This window comes from Pundamilia nyererei, unplaced genomic scaffold (genome assembly GCF_000239375.1).
Source record: "Pundamilia nyererei isolate P.nyererei 1_Seehausen unplaced genomic scaffold, PunNye1.0 scaffold00026, whole genome shotgun sequence".
In the NCBI taxonomy this organism is placed as follows: Eukaryota; Metazoa; Chordata; class Actinopteri; order Cichliformes; family Cichlidae; genus Pundamilia; species Pundamilia nyererei.
Genome location: NW_005187427.1, coordinates 2023071 through 2035209, shown reverse-complemented (window position 1 = coordinate 2035209; position 12139 = coordinate 2023071). Strand labels below are relative to the sequence as shown.

At 37.5% G+C, this 12139-nt stretch overlaps 1 protein-coding gene across 1 annotated transcript in view; it reads right to left on the bottom strand.

The window, feature by feature from the left end:
- Positions 1–21: 21 nt before the first annotated feature.
- gabra6b (gamma-aminobutyric acid type A receptor subunit alpha6b) overlaps positions 22–12139 on the bottom strand; it is a 28739-nt gene continuing 16621 nt past the window's right edge. The window contains exons 9-10 of the mRNA XM_005727754.1: positions 11230–11486; positions 22–2358 (exon numbers count right to left, since the gene is read on the bottom strand). Coding sequence (XP_005727811.1) covers positions 2346–2358; positions 11230–11486 — 270 coding nt within the window. The 3' untranslated portion in view covers positions 22–2345. The remainder of the gene's footprint in view (positions 2359–11229; positions 11487–12139) is intronic.

Below are 12139 nucleotides of genomic sequence, written 5' to 3'. Positions count from 1 at the left end.
TATATATATATATACTTCTAGGATATATAATTTGACCCCCAAATCGTAACAAACATAAAGTGTAAATAAGTGGTATGCGTGGATGTTTTTAACCCTCTAGTAACTGTATGCACACGTTTTTTCCATCTGCATCTGCATGTGACACTAAATATTCAGTGCAGCCAATGAATCTGTGGAACACACCATCTAAACCCTTTGAAGATTTTTCTTCACATCCTCTATACTCCAGCAGAGGGAAATTAAGCCAATGAACCAAAAAATAGAGTGTTGGAAGGGAAAAAATGAATAGTGGAAAGTAGAGCTGGCAGTGAGAGAGTTCCTGCAATTCAGTCACTCAGTCACAATGGATGCAGTATCAGGACAAGTACACTTATTCCCTTACATGTGTTCTAAATATTGAAGCAGGAAATGTGTCATTTTAACCACAGATGCAATATCATTCTGATGTCTGGAACTGCATGTGAATTGCATGCACACAGAAAATCAATACATACAACAAAGTGGATCTTTGTGGATGCTTTAGCTCTTGCTCTCCCAAAGTAGGTCCTACCCCAGCTATTACTAATGGGTAATTTTTTTTTATATCTCAGAGATTTGAAATGAATGAAAAAGAGTGGTAGAGAGATGTAGTTTCTGCTTTAAATTATACCAGAGCATGGGGCTCTGGAGCTCATATGGCTTTGAGTTGCCTGGTCAAGTTGGCAAAAGGATCAGGTACATCTGCTCTCAAAGCACTTGCTTTCCATGCAACAAGATAAAATGAAATACAATGCACTGAGGTGGCAAAAAGAGAGCTTGGCAAGTATTTTTTTTCTTTGTGTGAAAATCCAGTTTATTAAGTGATCAGATTGCTCTATGTGGTGAATCTCCCCATAAATGTTCGATCTTCTCCAGCACTAGAATCCGGCAACCTGCTTTTTTTGTTTGTTTGTTTGTTTTTTTAAATATATTTTTGCTTTTGTCGTGTAACTTATAGACGAAGTTTAGTGGCAAACTTACTCTATATTATATTTTTAGATTATATCTGCTTTGCTATTAGGAAGGGTTCAATGGGTTAATGTTAGCGATTGTGATTTGCAAGATAAAGAAGAAAGTCTACAGGTAGCCTTGAAGCCTTTATCTGGAGTCTTTCTATACTATGTTTGCTTGTATTTGCAGCCATATAAAAGTCAGTGAGCTGATATTAAATTAGAAAATATTTTATCTGAATAAATGGATAAGCATAATATTTTTGGCAGTTCAAAAATAACTTATAACTTTTATAACTTATAGATGTGTGGCTGCCCTAGTTCTGCAGCCAGGTAAACATATCCTACAATTAATATCTCAATCTCCTGTGGTATTCTTTCTGGATTAAGGAACTAGATCTGTTCAAAATGTAAATAACAATGATTAGAGATGGGTCAGATAGAGCCAAGTGACTAAGCAGCAGTCAGTAGTAGAAGGGAATATAATGTCCAAATAGGTGGTACATCAGGTCAGGAGCATGACCAGAGTCATGGTTATCTTTTGTTTCATGTACTGTGTAACTCCAGGTTCAGACTTTTCGCTTACATTCTGAAGTGTTTAAGGGGAAGCATTTGGCACAAATAATCCGGCTTGTGTTGCAATGTGTACATAGCAGTTTTTTGTCACTTACCACCATTATTACTTACCTACATGAGTTGGCTACTTGATATGATAAATGGAGTAGGAGCATTGTAAGTAGTGCAAAACATCAAAAGAACTTAATAACTTACTTAACTAGGTTTTGCTTTTTTATGGAGAAGTGGAACTTTTTGTTTGTGCCTCTTAAATTTATATCAGATTAGCCATAACAATGAATCTAATTGCCTAGCACTGGGTTCCACTTGATCTGCAAAAGCAAATCTAACCTGTCCAGATATGGACATGGGGTGTCTGAGGCTGGGTGTCCTCTGGTGCCTGGCTTCTTTAGAGTGTATCTCCTGTGAATTTGTGGCTCATTCTGGAGAATTCCACTGATTCATCATCAGATAAGTATCTGGGAACTTTTGTCTTTGTTGTGTTCTTCACCCATTCCTGAGGAGTTTTTATATCACGGGGGTAAATTATACAGCTTGGGAAGGTTGCAGTTGTTGGGGAATGTTGTTGCAATGGTGGGGTGTGCTTAGTCGGGAACAAAGGTTAGGTAAGCAGTTCAAGTCAAAGTAAAATCCATATGAATGTCAGAGCCCAAGGTTTCCCAGAAGAGTGCTGCATTTAAATGAACTGATCAATGTTGTTCACTTCAACGGTCGCTGGTTTTAAGGTTGTGGCTGATACATATAAATGTAAATGTATGCATGTAAGTGTGTGTGTGCCATCCAGAAGAACAAACACTAGGCCTAGATGGTATCCCTGTAAGACAAAAATCAGAGAAGAAAATGTTGAATTAGTAAAAATTATTTAAAATAAAATAGAAAGCATCATGATCATGAAGAATGGATTTTAACACATTCAACTAAACTAATATATGCTTACAGAAACCTACACATGCATACCTATTCAAATCTGCATCTGTCCATATCTGCCTGAACACCATTCCAGACTGAATTTAAAGGTAAAATTAATCTGAAATTATTCAGTGTCTCACTGCCACTGTTCTCCTGAAAGACTTTGTGAAACCCATCTGGAAAACTTAGCTAGGTAGTTTACATCTTTACCATCTCTGCCTTATGTGTTGAAGCCAGTGACACTTTTGACAGCACTGAGAGCCATTTTTAGCCAGAGAACTTTACATGCCTGCTGGCAAAAGTTGGAGGTTTTCTGTGTGTTTTTAGTTAGAATTCACTGCAATACAAAAATGAAAACAAAATCTTTAATAGTTTCAGTATGCAAATGTATTTTTTGTGTCTTTTAACTTCATCCTTTATATCATCAAGTTTTAACTGTGATATGCTGAGACAGATTAAAAATAGGCATTTAGCATTTGTAAATCCAGTAGACATAAGTGTTTAATCATAGTGTCATTCCAGTCAAAAGTAAAACACAGTGGAGTATGACAACAAATGTACCATTGTATACTGATTTGTTATAATTTATTGTCACTGCCTTGTATTATTGGTACACTCTGGGGTTTAAGAGGGCTGGAATGATCTAGAATAGCATTACAGAATCTTCGATTCAATGACTAAATAAATCTGATAGTTAGTATTTTGTATGAAACTGCCTAACTTACTAACTCCATCTTTCCAGCTGATGCTACAGTTAATTCACCACTTGACCCTACCCTACCTACTGCAGCCCCTTCTCCACCATTGATTCATTCCTGTTATGCATTCAATCGAATTCAACAGTCGCCTCAATGCGTTTTATATTATAAGGTAGACCCTACAATAATACAAACAGAGAGGAACCCAACAATGAAATGACCCGCTATGGGCAAGCACTTTGGCGACAGTGAGAAGGAAAAACTCCCTTTTAACAGGAAGAAACCTCCAGCAGAACCAGGCTCAGGGAGGGGTGGCCATCTTCCACGACCGGTTGGGGTAAGAGAAGGAAGACAGTATAAAAGACATGCTGGTGAAGACAGCCAGAGATTAATAACAAGTATGCAGATATCAATAATGTTGCACCAGCAGTACTTCAGCATCTAGCTAGCACTACAAAATAACTTTTTTATGGGTAATCTCAAATGAAACCTTTCTAGCAGTTCAACAAACATCACCAGTGACAAACAGGTTCTCTGTGCAGTTTGGCACAGAATCTGTGTGCTAGCTAGATGTGCACAGTTCACGTATTTTCCAGGAAGAACAAAGATGTTTTAAAACGTCCCACTTTAGGTGGAGAAAAATGCAACAAAGAGAGGACACTGAGAGATTACTTTCAAATGTAAGTGCTGCTCAGCATGTGACATTTGGTAAGCTGGAAATTTAAGGCTTAGGACTAATTCATATTAGCTTTCAGTGGATCTCTATATGATTTATGGCTAAAGTTGGCAATTCATATAATGAAATCTCTTTGACAACAAATTAAATGATGATTGAAATTCATCTTATTTAAAGTCAAGGAGGATACCAGGTGCCGGCCAAACTGGGCAGGGTGCAATAGACTTATTGGGCACATTGTACAGTAGGCAGACTCTTTGCTACACAACTGTTGGGTTGAGCTAGCAGCAGTGGCATCATAAGAAAGATAGACATGAAACTCAAACAATTTCTAAAAATGAAATTCATGGGAGATTTTATAACAGCAAATATGCTGGAAAAAGTGAAAAAAAAAGTCTTATTTATGGGCAAAGTCAACAAATATTTAAGTATATTCGATTGGATTTGGATATTTTGTACATGCAGTTTTTATGGTCCCCTGACCATTGAAATGAAGGGTAATTTTGATAATGTTTCAAAATAATTACTAAAATAACTGCCCCAAATTTGATTCATTGTCGTTGCTAAGTAACAGGACTTGTTTCGAGATGAGGTCGAGCTGAATTTGAATTTCTTTAGCAACTCTTCTCAATTTCCATGTTTACAAAGGCTAGGTTTTGGAAAGCAGCCATAATACAATATTTCACGTAACTCCTGCATATACTATGTAGCATGTACGACAAAGAGCAAAGGAAAACCTAAAGAAGGAGCAACATTTATATGAATATACCCTACAAAATTATTGTAAGACTTAGTTGTAAATGAGTCTTTTTCCCCCTTTTGCCCCCTTACCTACACTACCTCCACTTGGCAAAGCCCATTTGGCGACCCCTGGGAACACTGCATAGATTAAACAAAACAATTTGCAATATACATGTGTCCAGGTGACAGAAATTATATATGTGACATTTGCTACGACATTTGTCATTCCATTCTCACAATATTTTACTGTCAAAACAATTCGTATGTCTTTAAGAAAAAGATTCAAAGAGTCTGACTTGAAATGAATCATCAGTCTTGTTCTAGGGTGCACTGACAGGTCAAAGAACTGCAGACAGGCTCTTAAAGGAAGTGAACTTGTGACCTTTTGGTAACAGCACCATTTATCTTAAAACAAGGCTGCCTTTCCTTATTAACTGCATTTGTTCAACTAACCAAATGACAAATTTGCATCTGTACAGTTGCTAAAGAGGACTGATCAGCAAAGCACTGGGAGAGTCCCACAGAGACAAGTCTCTTCTTTGCAGTTGAAAGCCTGGGTGATTAATGCTGAGAAAATGAGGTAGAGGGACAGCACTCTGCTTAGCCTGTCAGGCTGTCCCGTTTTATCAAGGAAGATTCAGACTGCAGACTGTGCACCATGGCAGAGTGGAAGATGTGGTAATATAGTGGAGAGATGGTGACTGAGAAAGGAAGCGTTTAAAAGAGTGACACTAGATAGAGTAAGAAATAGAAAAAGCAAATGGGAGCAAGGGGTGATAGACGATGCGAAAAAAAGAAAAAAGAGAACAGATTTCTTGTTTGATAACAAATTATCCTATTAAGATTTGTAAATGCTTGTGTTTTTTTTCTGCATGAGTGTGCACACAGGCTTCCATGCAAACAAAGGTAGATGTGTGATAAACGCCTGACAGACAAAGGCAGATGTAAACAGTTCTCACAAGACCCAGGAGAGAAAAATGATAGATAGGGGATCACTGTTTATATCGGTCTTCTCTACTCCCTGTATGAGTGGCCTGTAATTGAATGATCATTACACCAAAGCTATGGCTATGGCCCTGCAGTCGAAAATAGGAATTGAGTTTGAAAGAGCATTTAGTGGTTTTGATTTATGAGCAACAATAGGGAAGTTGTTTTTTCAAGCCTGGAACTCTGATGGCCAATAAAGAGGAGCAAGGCTTATCGCCTGCTGTACCCACTCTGACACACATACACCATTTAGCCTGCTAGGCAGCCAGCAACCAGTCAACCAACCAGCTGGGGCCCTTCACGGAAGGAAGTGTTTTCAGCAAATTTGTTTCCTTCATGTCTCGCCCTGAATGGTGCTATTCATTAAAATAGCCTGCAGTCGGTAGGCACTGCTGCCACGGCACATTTATACACTTGTATGCCTGTATCCTCACTGAAGTAGACACACACTTGCACACAAATCCACCTGCATATACACTCACAGCAGACCAAAATCTTTTCTTTTGGTTCACCTCATCTTTGCAGGAGGCCCTTCAATAAAAAAGCAAAGACACAAAGAGAGAAAAAGGGTCTGTTGCTTGCACAGCTATCTGCTTTCAGTTAGGGCCGCTGGAGTTGTATATTTATTTCTCTGAAATGAAAAGAGCTGCTCACTTTCATTTAATGGATAAAATATTTGGATTCATGTGGGTCTTACTGAGAATCAAGAGGTTACTAGTGTAGGTGGTGCTGCACACAAGAGCAAAGAAATGTAAAGTGTTAACTGTGAAAGTATTGTGCAGTGGACCGTGTTTCAGTCATAATCTATAGCGCTCCCGCTATTTTAACTGTAATTTAACTTATAATTTTAGGCAGTGTTTGCACCACTTTAGCCACAACTCAAAATATCAGCCAAATATATCTCAATTATCCCAGGCAACAAGCAAATTAGGTAAAAATGCAATTCACCATTCAGGTTCTCACCCACGTTGATATGGTTCTCTTCATTCATGCTGATAATCAGCATGTTTAATTGAGGAAAGGGTGAACTTTACAATACCAAACTGTTTATTTATGGAGAAAAGTCAACTATTGGCAGCTTTATAACCTCTTTATTCATGTTTACCTCCATGTGGCATAAAGATTGGCAGCAAATTTCAGTGTGATTTTACTTGTAAAGGTTATCATTTGGGTGAGTCTGTTGGCAAGATGCCAAAAGTGAATTATCAAGCAATTATGTATATTTCATAATAACAAAATGCATGCCAAGAAATGTTTTATGACTGTTTTTAGTGTTTTAGAAATCATCATTATGTCAACAAAAGCGTTGTGAGTTTTTCTCTGCACTTGTCTATTTTCATGGAATGGATTGAGGTGCAGTACTGTTACTTTTTAGAGTCATCTCAGCAGATAACTGCCCAGCTCCTGACATGACGAGCACACAAAAACTTCTGATCATCCTGCCAGGAACTCTATTCCCTTGCCAAGCCCGATAGTAACTTATTGCTGCCTCTGAGACCCACTGTGATTTGAAAAGAAGTAATTTTGTTCCAAAGATGTAATATCTACTGCTGAAAAAATGGATAACATTTTAACAGGTGCATCTCTTCGCAGCATATCACTGTCAATAAGATTATTTTCCCCAAAAAGGGTCTGTTTGCGGTTGTTGTCTTCTGCTGACTTGCCAAGTTCGCAAGTAGGATTTCAGACATGAGATGTTCTGTATTGGAGAAGACCTTCTGATCTTTCTCAGGATGAATATAAGAACCATCTCTACAACACCACCTGCAGCAAGCGTGTTCAGTGGCAGTTTTTGTCGATGTTAGACGATTCAACTCTTACAGTCATGTAGCCGTTATCGATCAGAATGACAACCTGTGGTTATACTTGTTCTTTGCACTAGCTGCTTCTAAGACCACTGGGGGTTTCAGTTATTAGCCCTGGGGCTCTGTGTATTGTATCACCTCCTTCTTGCCTTTCATCAATCCTCCCCACTCACTGCACTTTCTCAGTCACACTTAAATGCACTGTATGTGAAGAAATTCCTCTGTGACATATGCACATGAATTCCAAAAGAAACACATGCATACTTTATTATATGCCATTTTCTTATTTTTAATTGCTCCTGATTCCCAGAGCTGAAATGCTGTCACTCTGCAATTTTTCTACAGGACGTTTGTCAGGATCTCCTTTCAAGCTTGCAGTTCCTATCAATTAACAGAAACAGTTAGGAGAGTGTCACTAAGCGGGTTAGTCACACACAGCTATCCTGATCCCTTCCAACACTGTCATGTCATCTGACTTGTCTCAGCTCATGCCAGGGGCTTTTCTCTTTTTAGAGAAAGAGCAAGAAAGGAGAATAAAAGGAGCTGAACCCACACAGTTGAAAAGCCCCAGAGTCAGAAGTGTTGATGCACATTGATAGTGTGCATATCGATAGTGTGAACATAAATGCACAACCAGGCAGACACATTTGTTTAGAGCATATGGCCGGGACAAATCAAGCACACTAAGTTGCACACATACACAATAAAGTGAGCCTTTTTATCTCTAACTAGTATAAATCTCAACATCCTATCAAAGTGTCATACGGGAGCTATAGATGTAATATAAGAGAGCACAATGCATCTCATGATGTCATCAAAAGAACCATAGCGCTATTTGTGCTTTAGCAATAACAAAGCCAAGACGCAGCACGACTGCTGTGTATATCAGCAATAACTGTAAGTTATGTGCAGTATACAATTTAAAAGACAGCACCTGAAAAAACAGAAAAATAGATTCAGATTTAGTTTACTGTGTTGTACTATAAGTATTCATAATATAGTCTGTTGTGAGTATTAGCCTCTCAAGTTGCTGTTTCAAGTCACATCCTATATATGATTTGATGCTGTTTACTAAACTGATTTAGTGTAAGCTTAAGGTGTATTGTTTGAAAGCTGTCGCCTTCGCTGAATTCAATATGTAGAAATCCTGATGTTTGACAAAAAGCTAAAGGATTTCTTTGAGATCACATTTTGTATGAAAATTTGAACGAAAATTTTAAAAAACTAAATATTAGTGGGAGCTTAGTTAGCAAACAGCAAAGAAAAGATCATCATACAGAGTGTGTGTCTGATCAGGACCTGGTGTCCACATATGTGGAAATCACATTTTGGGTTATTTAGACCAAAATACTGAATTTTGCTCTACAAGGTCCTGATATCTACTTACGAGGACATTATACTGCTACTGTTCTATGAAAATTTTAAACGAATATGCTCATATGTGGCTCTCATTTTTCTTAAAAACAAAAATAAGGCAAAAAACAAAAATCTGGTAAATCTTTGTTTTTACATTCATCGGGCCCCAATATGTCCAAATATCAAAGAGAAATTAAAAATCCATGCAGTGGAAGAGTTCGGGTCTTAGGAGGTTAAAAAGTGGATTGATTAAAAAAGTTAGCATGATTCAATAACAAACTTTAAATTTTCATTAGACTATAAATTAAAGTTTTAATAAGACATTAAATTAGCATTTGAGATAATAAACCTATCAGGAAAGTGTTTACTGAGGTCACAGATCAAGTGAGTAGAAGGTTTGTTTTCTGGTAGATTAATGAAGTTGCCAATTATAAAGAGAGCAAGCGGTCCCTTTTTACCATATATTTCACTTAATGTGACTGCAGATTCAACATAAAGTTAATTTTGCATTCAATATGACTTGAAATTCCCAAATGAGACCATTAAGTCATTAGTGAAATGTTGACTGAGACAATAAATTATGCGTGAATTAGGCTACTTTTATCCTAGTCTTCTCTACACTTTGACTTGTTTTAAGATAGGAGAGCCAGCCTCTGCTGGCCATTACAGATATTGCACAGTTTTGTACCACATTAGCCCAAATATAAGAGAATTATGACTTTATAAAGAGGTCAAGCAATTATACATTGATTATGTTTTCTTTATTTTCTCTGGCTTGGACAGGCATGGCTCATTAAAGCTTTGCACACAGCTATTATGCCTGTTTACAAGTGCAATCTATGCATGGCAAATGATGGCTAGGAGATATATTTTTAGTAATGTTGCTAAGAGAAACAGAAGATAATTGCATGTTCATCCTATTTGGGCAAGAATTCATTATGTATTGAAAGTACATACTCATAAAACCTGTAAATAATGCAGTCCGTTCAGTATCAACCCCGTGACCAGTCTCTAACACGTTTGGAAAAAGTCATATTGGAAAAATTCTCTGTAAGTTGAAAGATCTTTGTGTATTTGATGAATAATATATGCCCTTCCAGAATAGCAAATGCACAATGAAGAAAGAAAAAAATGTAAAACAATATATATAATGAATACTTCACATTCCCATATTCTGTTTTCTCTCTCTGTCTCTAACTTCCTTTATCTCTTACACACAGAGACCCATTGATATACAAACACACAAGTACACACACACACAGCAGACAAACTTTAGAACACAGATGGGTATATTTTCAGTTATATTTTGCTCAATAGCCAAAGGTCCCTAAGCGCAACAAAATCCACCAATAAGGAAGACAATATAAGCTATTTCTCACACACTTGGAGACTTAGCAAAATGTAAACTTCCAGAACCACCTGCCCACATAATCAGCATACTGCCTTTCTTTTCATCCAAAACTCTCACATTTTTCTTGTTTGTGAGAAATGTGTATGCATGTATGTGTATTGTATTATTGTTGTGGGGACATAAACCAGATTACACAGTCATATTGTGGAACCTTATGAGCCTTTTTTGAGCAAAAAGCATGTTTTGCGTCTTTTAAAATTTACCACATATTGACTCTTCAAGTTTATTATGAAGATCTGGAATCAAAGTAGGTAATTGTAACTGATGAAAAGACTAACACCAACTGCGTGTGAGAACCTCAGCATGCAAACTTGACAGAGAAAAGACTTTCTATTACAGTTTGGTAATACTGTGGTAGTGTGGTATTAATATGAAAGTAGCAAAATAACTAAACCTGCAGTTTCCCATCTAACGTCCTCACTGCTCCTTCAGACTCCACCTTCTCACCCAATATTATTATTACTCAGCTATTACTATTACTCTATTACTCAGCTAAAGCTGCTGATTATGCATGATATTACTTAGTTATTACTTTGATATTAATTTGTATTTAAGTCATAGTAAACTCCTATTTCCATATTATTACCTTGTCATTTCCACCTTATTACTCTATTATTACCACACTGTTACCAAGCAGTAATGTAAAGTGCAAATAATTTTCTTGTTCATATGTCAATAATTTGATGAACATTCCATATATCATTATATCTTATATAAGTACAGAAGCCGTACATTTGTTTCGTAGTAGTCAAGTTAATGCTTGACCTCTGACCTTGACCTTGAGGCTGAGATCTGTGAGATTCAAACTTGTGTGAGATTTTAGTAGATGTACCAATGGTGCTAATTTGATACTACTATGTTGCGTTGTTCTCAAGTTATTGCATTCACAAATTTGGGTGTCGACGCCGCCTGCCCGCCCACCCACCCACCCAGCAGGTTGCCGACAATATCCCATCAGGCTTTCATGGCCGAGTGGGGGGAAAAAAACCCATTCAGTTATATTCAGCAAGGCAGTAGTCATCCTAAAATCTGTCTGTTGTCTCTCTACAAACACATAAAAACAAATGCTGGAATCATTTGTAACAACATGCCATCTGTTCACCTGGACATCTCCATTGTGTCCTTGGTAAGATAGACAATCCAGTAGACCAGGTTGAAGGCGCCAAACGAAAGGGGGAAAAGGATGCGTGAGTATTTGTCGATGATGCTGGTGCCAGTCAGAACATTGTTGGCCGGTACAGCCGAACCTTGCTGGAGGAATGCTTGGGCATTGACCGGTGGGTTGGGAAATGTCTTGGCAGGGCGCTCAAACATCGGGGTGGAGTTCATCCTCTTCTTAAGCACACTACTGGCATCCACCTTGGAGAGGAAAATAAGAACGATACAAAGTATATAAAGACCAGGGAAAAACAAAATGTTATAATGTCAGTATCTTATAACATCAATGCTAGTTAGTGTTAAGGGAGGAAATAAGGAAAAAAGGAAAAATCCATTCTGATGATAGTGGTGTGTTTAACATACTGTAAATAGATAAGTCCATATGTTCTATGGAGCATGTGATCTATATCTAAAATGAGTATGAGTATCACAGTAATTACACCCAGCAAAGAAAATCAATGATGTTTTGATTTTGATTGAAACTTCAGCCCATTCTGTCAAGGCTGGTGTAGTTGTGGGAGGCAAACAAACCATATTAAACAAAAGAAGCTCAATATATTGACGCATGGGTTTCTCACGCCTCATCAACTTTGAGTAAACTAGTGTGATCGCAACACATGCTCCCTGCTCCAATAGTTGTAAATCATGTACAGTATGTGTACAGAAAGTAAGGGGAGTGTACATCTGGAAAATGGGTCAAGTAACAATGTGTTGCCTCCAGGTAGAGTAAGTGAGAAAGAACATGTTCCCTTTTAAAGGAACAAATTTCAGCATAAAAAAATACAGTCATTCCACGATGGCCTTTTATTGATCAGCAGCTTCACTGAGTAAGCACTGAACTTTATAATAATATA